Source organism: Camelus bactrianus, chromosome 4 (genome assembly GCF_048773025.1).
Source record: "Camelus bactrianus isolate YW-2024 breed Bactrian camel chromosome 4, ASM4877302v1, whole genome shotgun sequence".
In the NCBI taxonomy this organism is placed as follows: Eukaryota; Metazoa; Chordata; class Mammalia; order Artiodactyla; family Camelidae; genus Camelus; species Camelus bactrianus.
Window position 1 is genome coordinate 86229957 of NC_133542.1, and position 19329 is coordinate 86249285.

At 37.8% G+C, this 19329-nt stretch overlaps 1 protein-coding gene across 7 annotated transcripts in view; it reads left to right on the forward strand.

The window, feature by feature from the left end:
* FANCC (FA complementation group C) overlaps positions 1-19329 on the forward strand; it is a 182723-nt gene that overhangs the window by 50482 nt on the left and 112912 nt on the right. For all 7 annotated transcript variants that reach the window (XM_074363066.1, XM_074363067.1, XM_074363063.1 and 4 more), the window contains 3 exons: positions 11359-11601; positions 13252-13336; positions 19118-19212. In XM_074363066.1, coding sequence (XP_074219167.1) covers positions 11437-11601; positions 13252-13336; positions 19118-19212 — 345 coding nt within the window. In that variant the 5' untranslated portion in view covers positions 11359-11436. The remainder of the gene's footprint in view (positions 1-11358; positions 11602-13251; positions 13337-19117; positions 19213-19329) is intronic.

A 19329-nucleotide genomic window follows, 5' to 3' on the forward strand; every position in this document is an offset into this window, starting at 1 on the left:
TTTTAGTTGCTGAAAACCGAACACGGGTGAAAATGTAAATAATGGGTTTGAGTGAGTGAGAGGTTGCTATTTCTTACTGAATGAGGTACCCCTTCTTGATGCTTCCTGTAGCATCCCTTGTTTCCTTCTCTCCCAGCTCTTCCCAGAAGGGATGTTTTATCTGTTTACAGGCCCTGATTTCCCCTTTAGCCACAGTTTACTTAAGCTGTCTTCTTTTTTGCAGTTTTTGAGAGTTCCTGTCATATGGTAGGTTTTCAACAAATGTGTGAGATTTTTATTTGTTTTTGTTTATTTAATAATAAATTACAAGTAGAACCAAGGGTGGAAAGAGGCAGAAGTAACTTGGAGCCAAGTCATCAGTGACAAAGGCAAGACTTCTAATATTTTAACATATAATGTGCTCCTCAGGCTCATTATAGTCTCACCAAAACCTCACAGTCTTACTGTCAGATAAGTGCCTTGAGGACAAGAATGCAAGAAAAGTAAGTAACTACTATTTCTAACAGGATGTGTGCAGGAAGACTTGTCTTTCAAATCCCAGTGATAGGTCTTTGGTGCTCTGGTGGAGATTTAAGGTCAGGTATGTGTCTGAGCAGCTCCCAAAGGTAAGCACTCAAGAAGGGATACGTCTGCATGGAAGCCAGATCCCGGGAGCAGCCTCTTCCCCACATTGCTAAGGATGTGGGTGGGAGAATGGAGGCCAGTAACTCCCCAGAGAGTTTGTCTGCTAGATTAAATTTCTTTAATTCTTTGCAAAGTTGAGTGAAGAATGTATACACTCTGCACCTGGATTACAGTTGTCTCCTCTAATTCCGTAGTCCCAGATTTTGTTTGTGATTGAGGTTTGTTTGAAATTATCTGCAAATTTCAGGTCTGTGTTTTTGATTAGAATATCTCAGAGGCAGAACGCTTCTGACTCAACAGAGAAAAAGCCAGCTCCTCCTAGTGGAACTTTTCTTAAAACCTCATTGTTTTTAAGGGGGAAAAAATACCATTTGTTTCTTTCATAAGCATTTTATGGGAACAAGAATATTTTATTGTGACTTTCAAAAAAAAAAAAGGCTACAAATACAAGGATACATTGGCCAATCTGACTTAAAATAATGAAGCAAAGAAACATTAAAGTAAATTGAAAATACTGCTATCAGGTTTTCAATAAGGAAGAGGTGGAATATTGTCAAGCTTAAGCATAGTTCAACATAAATGTCTTAACTTTAATTGTATTTCTGGAGGTTTTAAGTATTTTCTGACAAGGCCCTTGTGTCCCTAGTCCATGACATTGATTGGAGACTAGGTCTCTTTTTCTTCTTCCATAAACAGTGTGTGTTTTTTTGTTTGTTTGGTTGGTTTGGTTTGGTTTTTTTTAACTTTCTGTCCATAAATCTCTGCTTGGTGCTTATTTCATGGGAGAAGCGACTTCGGTTGACTCATTCTCAGGGGAAATGGGAAAAAAAACCCACAGTGCTCATTATTAGGTTGCCGCTTTGAGTAGGTTATGGTCCATGTTTGTCTTGTGTAGACTTACCTCTCATACCTCTGGCTGGAGATAGAAAAGACCAAAGGAAAACAATTTCAGATAAAATATGCAGCCATTTTTGATACTGTGATGTTTATAATGAGCTTTGTTTTAGACGTTGACATTCTGGGAGCTACACAGCATTCTGTCAACACAAAATCAGTCAGGATTTTATCTGTCTTATTAGATACTACACATTAGTGGATACTACAACAGCCTTCGTGGATTTGTTTGTTTGTTTGTTTATTCACACATTTGTTCAACAAATATTCATTGAGCTGCTTCTGTGTGCCAGCTGTTGTGCACAGCAGTGGTTTTCAGAATGTGTTCAGCCAATTAGTCTCTGAGGAGATGTTTGACTCTAAGAAAACCCAAGGAAAAGTGGCTTAAGCCAAAAGTAAAATTCCAAGATTGAGTACTTCATCCCTCGACGATGCTAGTGAGAAGACCCAGGTCCATCTTTCTGCTCTGCTGTTTGCAGCATGTTGGCCAGTCCTCTCAGGCTTGCTTACTCCTGTGTCCCAAGGTAACTACTCCTGTTTAAGTGTCACATGAAGACTACAGTATCTAATAGGGAAAAAAAGTGAATTTATTTAAGATTGAGAAAGACTCTTCAAAATCCTCCAGCTGAAGCTCAGGTCTTATTGTGCAGAGTTCTATAACACTGCCCATTCCTACAGTTAGTTGGAAGACAAGTGGAAATAGCATAACTGGTGTTACACCAACCATTCTTAGAAAGTGGTTCAGGGATCATTGGGTATCTCCAAGACCCTTTTAGGAGATTCACAGGGCAAAGCTATTTTTTTTAGTAATGCTAAAACATTGTGTTTTGTACTTTGATTTTCTCACGAGTCTCCAGTGGAGTTGTTTAGAGATCACATGGTTTATGATGATGTCATCGCTCTGACAGCTTATGGGATGTGTGCATTTATGTTCTTGGGTTTTAAGTTTTTCTCGGTTTTAATTTCTAATATGGTAAATACCAATAAATATAACCTGTATAAACAAAAGCTGTCAGTAACGTCCTCAGTAATGTGTACGAGTGTAAAGGGGTCCTGAAAACAAATGTTTGAGATCTACTGGTCTTCAGTAATCAGGATCCACCCCTGGCCTTTGGGAAGATCCCAGCCTGCCCCTAAGCCTTGTGGCTGTTAGATTCCTGGACAAAACTGGTTCTGTTAAGAAGAAGCAGTAGAGATATTAGGACTGTTGAGTGAGCAACCAGCAGTGTGAAGGCCTATTCTGCGGAGGGGGTGGTCAGGTGGGGGGCATGGTGGGAATGCAGGGTGTGCTCCAGCTACTGCCTCTGCTTCAACTGAAGTCACTCCAGGTCTGGGTTTGTTTGTTTGTTTGTTTTTGCATAATCATTAAAAATTTGTTTTTAAATTGAAGTATAGTTGGTTTACAATGTTGTGTTAATTTCTGGTGTCAGCATAGTGTTTCAGTTATACATATATGTGTATAATATATATATTCTTTTTCATATTATTTTTCATTATAGGTTGCTAGAAGGTATTGAATATAGTTTCCTGTGCTATACAGTAGAACCTTGTTGTTTATCTGTTTTTTTATATGATAGTTAATATCTGCAAATCTTGAACTCCCAATTTATCCCTCCCCCTTTCCTACCCCCTGGTATCCATAAGTTTGTTTTCTAGGTCTGTGACTCTGTTTCTGTTTTGTAAATAAGTTTATTTGTGTCATTTTTTTTAGATTCCACATATAATTGATATCTTAGGATATTTTTCTTTCTGGCTTCACCTAGTATAACAATTTCTAGGTCCATCCATCTTGCTGCAGATGGCATTATTTTATTCTTTTTTATGGCTGAGTAGTATTCCATTCTGTATATCTACCACATCTTTATCCAGTCATCTGTTGATGGACATTTAGGTTACTTTCATGTCTTGGCTGTTGTAAATAGTGCTGCTGTGAACATTGGGGTGCATGTATCTTTTCAAATTAGAATTTCCTCTGGATATATGTCCAAGAGTGGGATTATTGGATCATAGGGTAAGTCTATTTTTAGTTTTTTAAGGAATCTCCATATTGTTTTCCATAATTGCTATAGATTACCTATTTGCCATGAAAGAAAACAGTGATTAAGAGTAAACGACTTTAAAAAATATTTTTCCTTTACATCCATGATAATTGTAGCCTTTGACAGAACTTTAAAGGTACCAGATTCTTCATCATATCAGCTGAGTAGGGATTCTTTTTAGACTTGTCAGAACATCTAAAAAAGATTGAGTTCTAAGGTGTCTTTAAGTGAGACCACCATTTGAGATGTGAAAATGTCTTTCATCAGCAGTTGACCAGAATGGAGGACCAGAAAATCACAGGTTAAATCACAGAATGCACTTTTCCATCCTGAATCTTAGTAAATTAGGAGAGGGAAATAAAGTCACATAATGTTAAACATGAGGCTGAAATTGCCCATGGCATTGCTGGTCAGTGATCCCAGCACTGGGAGACTGGACATCCTGCCTAGCCCGGTCCTGTGGCTCTTTGAAGTAAGGGCTGCTTAGATGCTCAGGTGTCACTTTTTGAACCCACTTTGCTTTCTGAAAGATAGTTTGAGAACCACTGGTCTAGGGCTGTCTCTTGCTAGGTTTTACACTCTTGATTTATAAATCCAGGGAGATGTTTTTGTTTGTTTTAACTGAATTAGGATACTTTGCCTCAGCCCATCACCCAGTTGTATCTTCTCTTTGTGTTACCTTCAGACAGTGCTCAAATGTTTCGATGCTTTTATTTCCTTCTTCTACGCTAATGAATTGTTCTCAGTGAATTCCATGTTGCTTTTGACAAACATTTCCATGAAGATTTTGAATATATCCTTTTCCTGAAGAGGGGAACTCAACCAAAATGGAGGACCTTTTAGCCCTGAAGTATCTATCACCTCTTTCTCACCTGCTATACTTTGAATCTGAGCCAGGTCATTTTGGCAACTCAGACTATGAATGCTCATAGACAGTGGTTGACTACAGTGTACCTTTGTGTATCTTTGTTGACTACAGTGTATATCTTTGTGGTGATTTTAGTTCATAAAATGATACTTAGCAAGCAATAAAATAACTTGACCAATTTATAAATGAGAGGGGAAAGGTAAATGCAGTGATCTCAGTCTAACACCATTTTGAACTTGTCCCTTTTCAGTAGCTCAGATGTTTGCTGGGCCCTGTGGCTGGTTTCCTTTGTCACTTTATTTCTCCCCCTCCCACCTGCTGCTTTCTTTTGATCAGGCACATGAACAAGCACATAGGAATCCTTCATTGGTCAAGTCATTTATGTTCTGGTGTCTGGGTCTCTGTGCTCATAGGACTTCCCTTTTGTTCACTCCACATAAGAATTTCTGAAGGTCATTTTATTTTTTCCTGGAAATATTTACTGAGGGGACTAACGGTTTCTGTTATTTTTAGTCTCTATGTGGAGAAGGTGAAATGATTTGGTTCCTTAAGAACCTGGGTAAGTGTGCTAAAAGAGAAATATTCAAGAAATGAAGAAAGTGATTTCCTTCTAACTTTGCAGCCCTATGCTTTTACTACATGAGTATATAGTGTAGTATATATATGTGTGTGTATGTAAAATACTTGTTAAAATCCTGAATTTTGAGGAAATGTATCATTGAACATCCGCTTTTCTTTTATGCTCTTAAATAAAAGATGCCAAACAGTATTTCTTTAGTTGTTTGTATGAAGTGAATATAGGCACAGACATCCATGTGAGGGCAGACAGCCTAAGTAGAATCATAAGAAAGCCAAGAATTTACATTTGGGGCAATAGCAAGGATTTTGGTATCAATCAAAAGTATAGACAGTTCTCCATTTTCTAATAAGTGTGCAGATTAACTGGGATAAAAAATCAGAGCATTTGTGAAAAAAGTTGAAATCACAGTGAATCTGAAAAATCATCTTCATTTTGCGAGGCATGCATTTTATTGTTGCTGTTGAGAGATACATGGACACTGCCTCATACGTGAGCACAGACCATCTCGTGCTGTCACCACTTACCCTCCCTTGAGTGGCGCGTTGGATATCTCTCCATTTTTACATTATTTTGTTACAGGTTAAAGGAGAAATGTCAGTATTGACTACGTGCAATGTGTAGCTCTTTTTTGGTTCCTAATATAAACAACCCAAATATAAAAGGAAATTTTTAAGAAATTTGAACATAGATGGGGTATTAGATGATGTTATTGTTAGCTTTATCGGCTATGAAAGAGATATTATAGTTAAGCTTTTTCTTTTTTTAAGTGCTTATAAAAAAGAGATACAAATCAAAGTATTTGGGGTAAAGAGATATGATATCTGTGATTTGCTTTAAAAATGGAAAATCTTGATAATTGTTTATACTGGTTAAAGGGTACATAAGTGTTCATTTGACTGTTTTCTCTACTTTTTTTGTATTTAAAAAAAAAATCCATTCAACAATCACTCCCAAAAAAAAAAAACATCATATACTGCATAGTTTGTGTTTTAAGTGAGGCCATCATAAAGTACTGTCCTTATTGGGTGAAAGTCTACAGTTTATAAGTGGTGTCAGATAAATGGCATAAACTTCATTTTATTTGCATAGTGTATTTCCTAGCACTTAGTTTTATCTGTTAGACCTGTGTAACTCTCAAGGCAAACCTTGATTCACAGTCTCATTATGACTATATGGAAAGGAAGAAGGACAAAAGTGGGGTGCATTTGCAGTCTTCCCCTGACATCTGCAGGGGATTGGTTCCAGGACCCCCGTAGGTACCAGAATCCACAGTGCTCAACTCCCTTATATAATGTGGGCTACTATTTTGCATATAACCTACACACATTCTTCCATATACTTTAAATCATTTCTAGAGTACTTATAATACCTAATGCAATGTAAATACTATGTAAATAGTTGTAAATATAGCATAAATGCTAGCAGGTACGTGGCAAATTCAAGTTTTGTTTTTTGGAACTTTCTGAAAAAAAAATTTTTTTTTAATATTTTCCATCCACAGATGCAGAACCTGTGAATAGGGAGGGTTGACTGTGTATTAAAAGAACAGGAAGAGGGTGCTAGGTGGACAAAAACAACAGATATATTCACTACCTTTCGCTTGTTGGTTACTCAGGACATTCAAAACTACTGCTTTCCACATACAGAACTTTTTAAACACTCTCAGGTAACATAATTTAGCTCTATCTTCTTTTCAAAAAAGGAGCTAATTCAAAGTAGTACTTGGTTAATGCGTCTAGCTTCAAGTCTAGGAGTTCTGGATAATGTCAGTTCCTCTTCCCATCTTTGTTGTATTCTGTAATGTACAGATTTTAGAAAATTTATCTACTAGTAATATACTTTATACATGCAGTAGTAGGAATGGAAAAATGAAAGAGGGGATTTTTAAAAATTACATGACATAGCAAGCAAAACATATACAGATAGCATCCAGATAGCATCCAGAAACCTCACTCTTGCATTTTGACCAAGCAGGCATACTTCACACATGATGATAGACAGCTGCTGGGTACACCCAGCTTTGTGGTTTGGACGATCAGTCCAGTTACTGAGGCCTGGCATTGGCTTTTTCTAGAATCCAGATCTTCCACAGAAGCTTGGAAAAGTGTTGGATCTGCAGGGTCATATGAGCTGAGTGGCAGAGCGCTTCAGCATGAGCAGACAGCTGTGCTGAGATTGTTGCTTTGGGTCCTTCCCATATTTTCTCATTGCCAGGCATATGGGTAGAAGCAGATAAATGGCCTATAATCCACACTGTGTATGTTGTCTTCAGGATCCCAGAGGTCTCAGCCAAGCATTTTTTGCCTCTTAGCAGGTTTAAGGTACAGCAGTTATCATTCACTTTATTTTTTGTTCATTTATTATTAATAATTTTGAGTTAGTCCATTAGTACTCTTGGCATTAAATTGAAAAGGTGCAAAAAGGTATACAGTAAAAGGACAGAAAAGGACAGTTCCTTTCCTATACTTATCATCCATCGTGGAAGCAACCACCGGTACTAGATTTTTGTGTATCCTCATTTTAAAGGGCATATCCTGACTCAACAGAGACCACTGGATTATAAGAAACTTCCTAAAGTGGCAGGCCCTGTGTGTTCACTGGGTTTATATCCCACCATCTGGAGTGCAAATAAGGCAGCTGTATCTTCCAGCTCTCCTGGTTCTGCCAGCCTGATACCTTCAATATGGTAGGCCAGTGTAATGTGCCGTGACCTGCCTTGATGTCTCTGAGGCAGGTGAAGGTTTATCCCCATGGAGAAATGCATTTACCGGCTTCATAACTGTATTCTAGGTGCCAGAGGTGGCAGTAATTTGCCCCAGTTAGGACCCATATCTGGAAGTGCAGCAGGCGCTGGAGTCACTATTTGATTACGTTTATGACAGCCTAATGTCCCTCAGCTGGGGAAGCGGGGTTCTCTGCAGGTCACCAGATTTGCGACTGCTTTTTTGATAGTCCAGCGACTTTCCCTTGGCTGTGCCTGCTAGAGGAGTGTAGTGAGTTAGGGCCCTGTGTGAGGGTGCTTCCTCGCTGATCTGTAGTACCTTCTCCTTCCATGGACGTCTGGTTTCCAGTTCTCTGTATGAACAGAAGGTTCACTGCCATTTTCTCTGACTTGGCTTAGTAGCAGTTCCAAATTCCCCTGCTTTCTCCAAAGGTATCAGTTTGTATCAGATACTGTATAACATCAGACTACAGCAGTTTGTGTTTCTTTATTGAAGATCACAAAAACCAACAGTGGTTAATTTAAGAAAAAATTTAAAAAGTATTTATTGCAAGGCCCCTCGGTAGCTGACAAAATTAAAGAGAACGCTGAAAAACCATTCTTTGTTAAGGACTTAGGGTAGCTCCAGGGCCTTTGAATGACTTATTTCCACCTTTATGGCAATCTACTCAAGATTCAGATTCCCAGCAGAGAGTCTAGCTTGCCTAACTTGAATCATCATCCCACCCCTTGGCTGATGGCATAGGTACCTTATTAAATGGACCCACCAAAACTTGGGGAATGGACGAGAGAGACTTTCCTAAAGCAAAAGTAGGGTGTTATAACCAGAAATGGAGGAGGAATGCTAAACAGGCAAAACCAACAAATGCCCATTCTAGAGTGTTCAGATTAGATCAGCATTTCTCAGTAGGGGCATCACTGGCCTTTAGGAAGGACCATTTTCCTTTTTGAGCTGCTGTCCCAGTGCATTGCAGTGTGTTCGGCATCCCTGGCTTCTAGGCACCAAATGCAGGCAGCACCCCCAGTGCTATCATCACCACCAAGGCACCACTCATTTCATAACCACTACCTTCTTCCTGCTCGCACCTCCCCGTCCCCAGATAGGCTGTGAAATAGAGCATCCCCGATCACTGCATTGCATGATCCCTAAAGCTTTTTCCATTTAGAACAATTAGATACATTTCTGTTGCTAAAGCAAAAGTTGTTTGTAATTTTGTTGTAATAAAATGTTTGTTTCTTGTATCTTCTATGAAAAAGTTCTTCAATTAAGTGTCCCCAAGTATATAAACTGACTTGCATCTAGTACCATATGAAATATGTAAGAAATTCATTGATTTGTCTCTTTAATTCATTTCTTTGTTTAAGGGCACAGACTTTAGAACTAAACTCTTTGAATTCAAATCCCACAGTAATAGCTCTGCTATTTACTAGTAGTTGCTTCCTTTGGCTTTTACATAATCTTTTTCGGGGGCAATTACATAATCTCTCCATGCCTGTGTCAAATGAGAACAGTAGTACCCATTTCATAGGATTGTTGTGAAGATTAAATTAGCTAGTATGCATAAAGTATTTAATATATTGCCAAGAGCACAGTAAGAGTGTGTGTGTGTATGTATATATGCAAGCTATTATTATTGTATTTATAAAATGGGATAATAATTAAGTTTTACATAGATAACAAAAATACCTTCAAAATTTCTTTTTTGGGGGGGGGTTACCTTTTAAAATTTAAATTGCTTTATCTGATAAGGCATTTTATAGCATTTAGCTTAGAACCATATTTTGAAAAATACCAGTGAATTATTTATTCCCTCATTCAATATTTATTGAGTATTTACCAGGCATGGGCTAAATTCAAGGAAGACAGAGAATGTACACACCAGTGAAGGCAGCAGTAACTGAGTGAACAAATAAATGCCCAAGGTAATTAACCAATGTGCTAAGAGCTGTGGAGGAATCAGCAGAAAGGCCTGGAAGTAGGGAAGGGGTTGGGGTGTTGGTAGAGCAGATGAGAGACCTGGACTGGACTGTGGTCAGCTGGGGAGAGGCAACACAGGAGGTGGGAGGATGTGTTGGAGCTACATTGTTCAGGGCCTTGGAGACGCTGGTAAGGAGCTAGGATCTTTTCTGCAGTGGGCTGGGATTTCTTTCCAAGGAAGATATTGACGCGGGGTTTTAAGCAGGAGTGTACTGGGTCTGATTCGCATTTGGGAAAGTTGTTTTTGTCAACAGTACAGAAAATTAATTGGAGAGGAACAGGTGGGACCAGAGGGAAGACTCTAGGAAGAAATGGACAGGAATGGGATGGGAGAGCAGCAGTGGAAATGGAAAGAAATGGGTGAAGTCAAATGAAATCACATATATTTATTTTAGAGGTAGAGTTGACACATGTTGGGGCTTGGATGAGACAGACAGAGAGAGGAATCAGAGACAACGTCTGATTTGGGGCTTTTAGGTGCCATTTGACAGTTGCATATATACTCCCTTTATTATTAAACTTAAAAAAATACATAGTACTTTTCAAGACTAAAATTTTAGTACCATTTAAAAACTTACATCTTCCTGGTCTAGAATTTTTTGTACAACAGCCAAATTGTACAGCCTTCCTAATTGTTTTTCTTATTTTCCTATTTAGTAATGAAAACCTCCTTTGTTGATGTTTTTGTCATTTAATTGGGAGCATTTTATCTGTTTCTTATTGCTTATTTACCACTTACAGAGTAGTCTTTTGAAATTAGATAGCTGAGTGTCATCCCTGCCTCAGGAAAGTCTGAGTCTGTAAAAGCCTGCGCCTGTTGAGAAGCAGCTTTCCTTCTCTGCCCAGGAGCGAGGATGGCGCTGAGGTGTATTTACCTAGCCCTGCCTGAGGCACACGCTGGCTGTGTCTGTAACCCACTATTCTTGTTAATGTGCACTTTAGATGTGGCAAATCAAGTTTATGAGTTTTTATTTTCTGTCACTTAGGACTAGTTATACCTTCTAAATAATTGGAGTTTATCACATTTTTACTAAAATATGATTTCTTCTTGTGAATGGAGTTCAAGTGTATACACTAGTCTTTAATTAAATTAAGCAGATTGTTCAAATCAGTGCATATGGAATGGATTATTTTATTTTTTTCTAAAAAGAGAAACTGGGAAGAAAATTCTTTAGACAGTAATGCATAAAGTTTTTTTTTTTTTTACACCTAAATGAGAAGCCAGAAATGCATATAAAACATAAGAACTTCAAAAACATTTCTTAGACACAGACTGTTGTTAAATGCCCATGGATGTTTTTGATTTCCCATTCCATTAAAATACTCAAATGAACTTCATATTCAGAATATTTAAAAATAGCTCAGTCATAAAAAGAAGGTATAAAGTATTATCAGCTGTGCTTTTTGTACATAATTAGCATATGCCTTTAGAGGTATAATGACTTTTGGTGTAATACTACTCACGATAAAAAGTTCCAATGGTAAAAATCAGGGATACAGATGGGCGACACATTTTAAAAGATTTAAAAGATGACGTCACAGAAGGCATGCTGTTTTGGTCCCTTGTAATCTTCCTTTCATTCATCAGTGGTTGTAAAGGCACTGGTAAAGGATCCTTTTTTAAATGTTTCATTTTTTCCTTCTTTCTTACAGATTTGATGTGTGTTCACTGTTCCTTCAGTGCTTGGCAGACCGCTGTGAAAGGTACATCACCTTTTCCCGTTTTCTGAGATGGCTCAAGATTCAGTAGGCCTTTCTTCTGATTATCAGTTTTGGATCCAGAAGCTTTCTGTATGGAAACAGGCCTCCACTTTGGAAACCCAGCAAGACACCTGCCTTTACCTGCCTCAGTTCCAGGAGTTCCTGAGGCAGATGTATGAAGCCTTGAAAGAGATGGTATGTAGTGGACCAAAATAATGGAGTTATTCTGTGACATCAGGAACTCTTCACCAGATTTTATCCAGTCTGAATGCAGTCAGAGACTTGTAGTATTGCCCTAACGTATTGAAGGATTAGACAGAAAAATAACCTGTAAATAATGGAGACAAGATGTGGTTTCCTACTTTCTGATTTATTATGACTTAAGTCTTTTCTTTCTTGACTAGTTATGTTGTCATATGAGACTTCCTGACCAATGAGGTTGTTTTTAAATAATCAAGACTTTGACACTTGTCAAGCAATAATTGGGATTCTTTTAAAGGCCTTTGCATCTCTTAACTGTTGAAGAGTTTGCTGAAATGCTTACCTTTTTTTCCAACCCTGTTCTAAAGTGAGCTCTACTAAGAGATGATAAATACTAAGATCTCTTCTTATGTATATTTTAAGTGGACTTTTCTTGTGCATATTAAGATTCTGAGTATCTTCACTATTGTTATATGTTATTGTGTTCAAAATTTGATATATTTTCATTTTGATGTAAGATTTCTTATTTTTACTGCAGCAGATATTTTTATGAAATAACACGGTTTCATATTATGAAAATATTATTTGTTTATACTTATTTTCTCATTTCAAAATGAAAAGCAAAATTGTCATTTAATGTAGGCATTCTTGTGTTATACTTTTCTTTCCTTAATCAAAGAACAGGTAGGAAATTTGAAGAATAATTCATGATGATGATAAGGAGTTCACTTGTCTTTAGAAACTAGAAAGAAAGATACAGTCTGAATGAACAACCAGTGCTAAGTTAAAATTCTTTTTTTGTAACTTAACCTTAAAGCGAGAGAGTCCAGAGAGTCCGGGACTGGCCTTGATGTTGAAACAACTATGAGGAATTTATTGCTTGAGCAGTAGGAAGTGCTTATCATTTCAGTTTATATGCGCATTATCTCAGTTAGGTCTTCCTTGCAACTTTCTTGAAAGGTTAAAGAAGTGAGGAAAGGGCCGGTTGTACAGCAGCATGTGCACTGTTAATTTTAAGCTGTTTTCTGTTTGGTTCATCTTTTTTTGGTCTTCGGTTTAGGTTGTTACAGACTGAGTATGATGTCATTTAACATATAGTAATCAGAATAGTAATAAACAGATAGCTATCTGTGTGCTTTGGCTGCTTTTATTTCTTTTTACAACTTCCAGAGTTCTTGCCTTCTAAACCTACTTTGAGATAGCTGCACTGGAGCTGACCTAGGAACCTCTCTTATTATGTTAGATTAAAAAAACCAGGATGCAGATATGGAGTTATATAGATATTAATCACCCATAATGTTTTTTCACTATTATGCAGTCTTTGTTATTTTTGAATAAAGTGGCCTTTCTTGATTGTTAAGTATCAGTAAAATAAAATTAATTTTGCAGCAAAATTGATTTTACTGAAACTTGCTGTCCTTCTTAGTTTTGGTGACCTGGTTTAAGGATGAAATAAGGTGATTGCTTGTTAAACTTTGTTAGAATTACTTACCTGAAGATCTTCTCTGATCTTTTTCTCCCCTACTTTTCTAAAATACATACTAAACAAGAAGCATTTGAGCACCCTCAGCCTGTAGTGTCAGTTCAGTCTTGCTGAGTTGAATAGTGTCTTTTTACTGACCGAAACGTAATTTTCTTTTACAGGATTCAAATACAGTCATTGAAAGATTCCCCACAATTGGGCAACTGTTGGCGAAAACTTGTCGGAATCCCTTTATCTTAGCATATGGTAAGAATCCAAAGCGTGGCCTCTCAGAATACAAATTTCTAATGATAATGTTCATCTTTGCATTGTTTAACAAAATACAGAGCTTTTGATTATAAACCTTTCTCTTATTTTTCATGAAACAAGTTATATCAAATGTATTCTTCGTTCCATTACAAAGATGACATCCTTTATTGTTGTTCATATGTTTGTGTATGTGTATATAGATACACACATATACACACACAAACACACACACATGCAGCTATATAGGAGAATAGAACTCCTTGAATTAGAGGGTAAAAATTCCCAGATGATGGTTGCAACCTTGTTTTTAATTCAGTGTGAAGTGGTTATAATAAGTAATTTCATTGTTTTATAATTTCATAGCAACTCACATACTATTTTTTGTGTGTAAAATTCTTCATTGTCTGAATCCTGCTATGGCTCTGCGAGTCTTTAGGGGTGACATTTTGGTTTTACCCAAGGTTAAGCAAAATCTGGGGACACTTTGAGGGAGGTGTCCCTTCGCTGACCTCCTGTTTACCTGTCTAGCCTCGTTTCCTGTTTAATCTTCCACAACTAACCCGTGTGCATTATAGTCAGGTTAAATTACCAGCAGTGCCTAAGGGCACATGATGTCTGGGCCTGTGACGTGTGATTCCTTTTGCCTGGAACTGTGTTCCTGTCTCCTGTCCTCAAACCTTGCTAGGGCTAAGTTAGGAACCTTCCTTAGGGTCTCCATAGCTGCCAGCATCTCTCTTGATTATAACCCTCACTACACTGGTTTGTAATTGTTAGTTTGCCTGTGTGGTGCCTTGGAAGGCTCAGTGTCTCTCAAGAGCAGTAATTGTGATTGTAGTTCCGTTTGTTGTCCTAGGGTGGAGCAGGCATATCTGAAGGTGCATGGTCGAGTTTTATTGCCTTGATTTGACTATATTGCTAACTAATGAAATATTTACTTTTCATACTTTTTAAAGTCAAAGATTAATGATGGTAGAGTCAAAAATAAAATGAATGTTCCTCTTTGATGTTTTAGAGAATTGTACAATTTCTCTTTCCTAGCCTGTTGTAAGTCCTTATAAAGAGCTTGGACTAGCGGGGGAAGGGACTACATCCACATTTGGTCCCATGAGCATGCATGTGTGGGTGCGTTGCATGTGCTCAGACTCACTCACTCTGCCCCCATCCTTATCTGTGCCTTTTCCTCTTCACTTATGCCTCATGCTTCCTTTCCCCCTTGAGTTGACCCTTCCTCCCCTACCCACTTAGCTTCTTCAAGTTCTTGATCTAAAATGGTAAAGCCAACACGGTGTTTGCCTACCAGGACCACACTTACCTGCTTTAAATTTATGTATTTCAGTTAGGCCAGTGCTTTTCAATACCCATTTGACCAGAAATACATTTTCTGTACATCTGTATATATGCATGCATACACATATGCACACACACACAGTCCATGAAAAAATTCTTCCTTTTATTATGTGCATTTCATATCCACTCTGCCACTTTGTTAATGGTCTTTATGACCCCAAACTGACTTTACAGTCCACTGATGGGTCATGACCAAAAGTGTGAAAAACATTGACCTAGGCCAGTGGTATTGATGGCAGGTGAAAAGAAAAGAAACTGTTGAATTCCCTCCATTTAAAGGCACTGCTCATTGTTAGATACTTCATGGGTTGAATAACCACTTTTTAGAAAAAAGAAATACAGTGCCCTTTAAGTGTACCTGGTGGATGTAAGACACATCCCTAATTTAGAAATGTTAAGATGTGGGAAAGTTTGGGTGGTAGAACCGGAGAAGTGGAAGGAGAGGCTTTGCTTGCTTTGCGCTGGGCAATGCTCCCTGTGGACTGCATAGTGCGTCTGAGTTCCTGATAGTCTTGCAGGGTAATAATTATGGGTTAGAGTAAACATATCACTTTTTTCAGAATACAAAACTAGTAAAATCCAGGATCCTGTTCCTCTAAAGCCCACATTGTTGTAATGATCTGCCCCTGTGGATCACATCACTGTGGCTGAAGTGTTCCAGTCCCAGCTTTACCACCAGCCAGTTTCATGTGAATGTATATATTCACTGCACAGATATTCACTAATTTTTTTTTTTTTCTGTATGCCAGGCCCTAGGAAAACATGAGTCACAATTTCTGCCCTCTCAGAGCTTCTGGTCAGGGAGAAGAGAGATCCTGACAGATTGGCCAGACTCAGGGTGATGGTTAGCGTCGTGGAGCTTTGGACACGGAGCTGAGGGAAGGAGAGTTTCACAGGGAAGGTTTTTCTGGGGCTGACACTTGGAGGACAGTAGATGAGATGGGATTATCTTTCTTTTTTCATTGAAGTATAGTTGATTTACAGTGTTGTGTTGGTTTCTGGTATACAGCAAAGTGATTCAGATAGGTATATTCTTTTTCAGATTCTTTTCCATTATAGTTTATTACAGGATATTGAATATAGTTCCCTGTGCTATAAAGTAGGACCTTGCTGTTTATCTATTTTATGTATAGTAATTCGTATCTGCTAATCCCAAACTCCGAATTTATCCCTTTCCTTTCCCCTTTGGTAAGCATACGTTTGTTTTGTATGTCTGTGAGTCTTTCTATTTTGTAAATAAGTTCACTTGTATCATTTTTTTTTTAGATTACACATATAAGTGATATATGATATTTGTCTTCCTCTTTCTGACTTACTTCATTTAGTATAATAATTTCTGGGTCCATCCACGTTGCTGCAAATGGCATTATTTTATTCTTTTTATGGCTGAGTAATATTCCATTATATATATATGTGTGTATATATATATATGTATATATATATATATATATATATATATCCATTACACACACACACACACACACACGCACACCACATTTTCTTTATTCATCTGTTGATGGGCATTGGGTTGTTTCCATGTCTTGGCTGTTGTAAATAGTGCTGCTGTGAACATTGGGGTGCAGGTATCTTTCCGAATTAGAGTTTTCTCTGGGTCTATGCCCAGGAACGAGATTGCTGGGTCATATGGTAACTCTATTTTTAGTTTTTTAAGGAATCTCTACATTGTTTTCCATAGTGGCTGCACCAATTTACATTCGAGGTGGAATTTTCTAAGGCAAACCACTGAACTCACTGAGTCTGATTCTTTGTTAAAATGAGAGGCTGAACTGATTTATCCCTATAGCCTTAAACTTGTATCTCTGTGACCTTTCGTTAGCACCTAATCTCCATTACTTTGGCCCCTTCTGACAACCAGAAACAAATTGTCCTTCCCTTTCTGTTTAAATGCTTGTGTTACCTTTTGAACTGCCCATTAAACGGGTTTCCTGTTTGAGGTATTCCTTTGGTTTTGAGCTCGTAGAAAAGATTGACAGACACAGAACTCCATGAGTAATCAGATCTTGCCTGTGTTGCCACTGTAGTTTCACTAGTTGGGCACTTTTTTCCAGGAAAGGATCTTTTCTCAAGGTTTTATTATATCAAAATTACTTTTTAAATACAGTAAAAGTAGGCAATGTCCATCAAGGAAAGAAGTAAGTCTTCCTTAACATTAAGTGAGGATAGGGTCAGAAATCAGGATAATAAGGAAGGAGGAAGGAGGAAGGATTTGGAAATTAAAAGACACTACAAAGAAAAGAGGAAAAACAGATAATAATAGAAAGGGAGAAAACACCTTTTATTCAGTACTGTTCTCTGTGTAAAATTACTGCCTGCGTCTCCTTGGAATTCTCGCTGGTGGGTTCTTGCTCTGCCCTCATGATTAACATATTATAGCTATAACCTCTTCTCCTCATGCTGTCCATTACTGTGTAACAATTTGCCCCAAACTTTGGCAGCTTAAAACAATAAATATTGTCTAAAAAAATGTTGCCTTCACACTTTTAAACTGTAGAATTACTATAGCTTTCATTTGGAATTCTAGTTCAAGATATCAAAAAAAATATTAGGTGGCAAATGTATGTTGGTATATTCCTCCCCCACTCCCTTCCCCCCATTTTCAGGATCCCAGTTTGCACTAAGATCTGCTGTCAGTAACTGCCTCCATGATGAATCCCAGGCAGTTTTCTATCCCCCAGTGCTCCAGTCCTGATGTCTGGGCTTCCCGGGAGGACTCTGGCAGACGCTGTCCCCCGAAGACAGTGCTGGTGGCCCTCATGAGTAACAGGTGATGGCTTGCATCTTTAAATCCCTGAAGCGAAGTAAGCTCATTAGCAGCACATTTCAGTGCATTGACTCTGGGCAAAGAAAGCCACCTCCTAAAGGCTGGGCAAAAGTTTCTCTGGCTCTTCTTTTTCTTTTAGAGAGAAAAGTGAAAAATAATACACTTGTTGAACTACATGTGTATAATCACTCAACACCTGGGGAAAACTCCCATCTTTTGGATTCTTTTAGAGTTACACTCCATAAACTGACATTTTCTTTATTGGGGAGTGTCTGATTTTGGGAAATGCTCCTCATCAGGTTGTATTCTCTTTAACACGGGAAGCTGCTTGTGAAAGCATGTCATTGGATGTGTTTGTCGCGCTTGTGACATGTAGGTAGCTATAATTTCTTCTGATATTTAAAACATAGGAAGTACAAGAGTCACATTTTTAATTGGTGGTATTGGTTCAACCTGAAGAAGCCTAGGATCTTCAGAGATTAAGTTACGTGATTCTTGCAGTGAACTGATTTCAGGCAAGCCAGTGATGTTTTTTTAAGTTCATAAACCTCAGAATAACTCCTGATAAAGTTTGTTCAGAAATGTTAGCTATTAGGAGAGCATAAACTTATGGATGTTTGTGGTGGGGGGAATGGGCTTAAAATTACTGTCAGAGTCCTTTGGTGTGTGCTTGAAGATGCAGAGGTAGCTTATTGTAGTTTGTATTTTCCTTATTTCTTGTTAGTGAAGCCCTTAGAAATGCTATGCTTATGAAATTGCAGAAGATAAAGTAAAAGACATCAGGTGGTTCTGCAGGGGAGGGACTGCAGGTGCTGGGTTTCCTCAGCCTCACCCCGATGGCCTTGTGGTAACGTCCATGGGTGCTTGGCTCTGGTTCAGGTGTTGATATCTTCAGTTGTTAGGCCTCAGTTTGGCTTCTCAGTTGTGTTACAAAGTCTCCATCTTGGATAGACTTAGTTACCAAAGGAGGAAAAAGAAAATGGCTTTCCCAGGTGCTCTAGGCAAATAGAAGATTTCAAAGGCTAGCATAACATAACATAACAATATCACGTATTTAGTAAAGTTTTACATTGTAGAGTAAAGAATTAGGAGCATGTAAAAGGCTTCTATTTTCTCCAAACCATTTGGTACTAAAAAGAATACGTTTTAAAATCTTTTTTGTTAAATTTATTTGTAACAAGTTGAGGGTATCTTAGACAATTAGGTAATAAAAAGATTAAATCAGAAATAATGACTACTGCCTATAGCAGTGATGTTGCCTTAAAAAGGTTGAAATTACTGATGGTTTGAATATGAAAGAACTGATCTTGAGAAAAGCCAGTTTTTGTTTGTGTTTTTGTTTTTGGTTTTTTTTTTTTTTTTAAGTTCTTTCTGTAATTTTCGGTTGGCTTTAAAAATTGCTGCTGTGACAGAAAGAGCATTGACCACACAAAGGCTTCGCGTAAATGATCCTGAACCCACAAGAAGGAAAAAGCCCCACACAGTTCGTTTTGCACGTGGTCCTGGATGCTGCTTCTGTGAACTTAATAGTTTGTGATTTTTCTAAAATATAATAAGTATATTTCCTTTAAGTATAATGTTTACAGATTTTTATACTGATTATACTTTCTACTGATAAAACCTACTGATTTTAGCTTTCATTTTTTCAGATGAAAGCCAAAAAATTCTGATATGGTGCTTGTGTTGTCTGATTAACAAAGATCCACAGAATTCTGGAGAATCACAACTTAACTCCTGGACACGGGTAAGAGTAAATCTTACTGCTTCGAGTTAAATTGGTTGTTTAAAGGTGCTGCTTTGACAGTCCAGAAACTTTTTCAAACACATCCTTTGCTGTTATATTACCTTGCTGGGTGTAAAG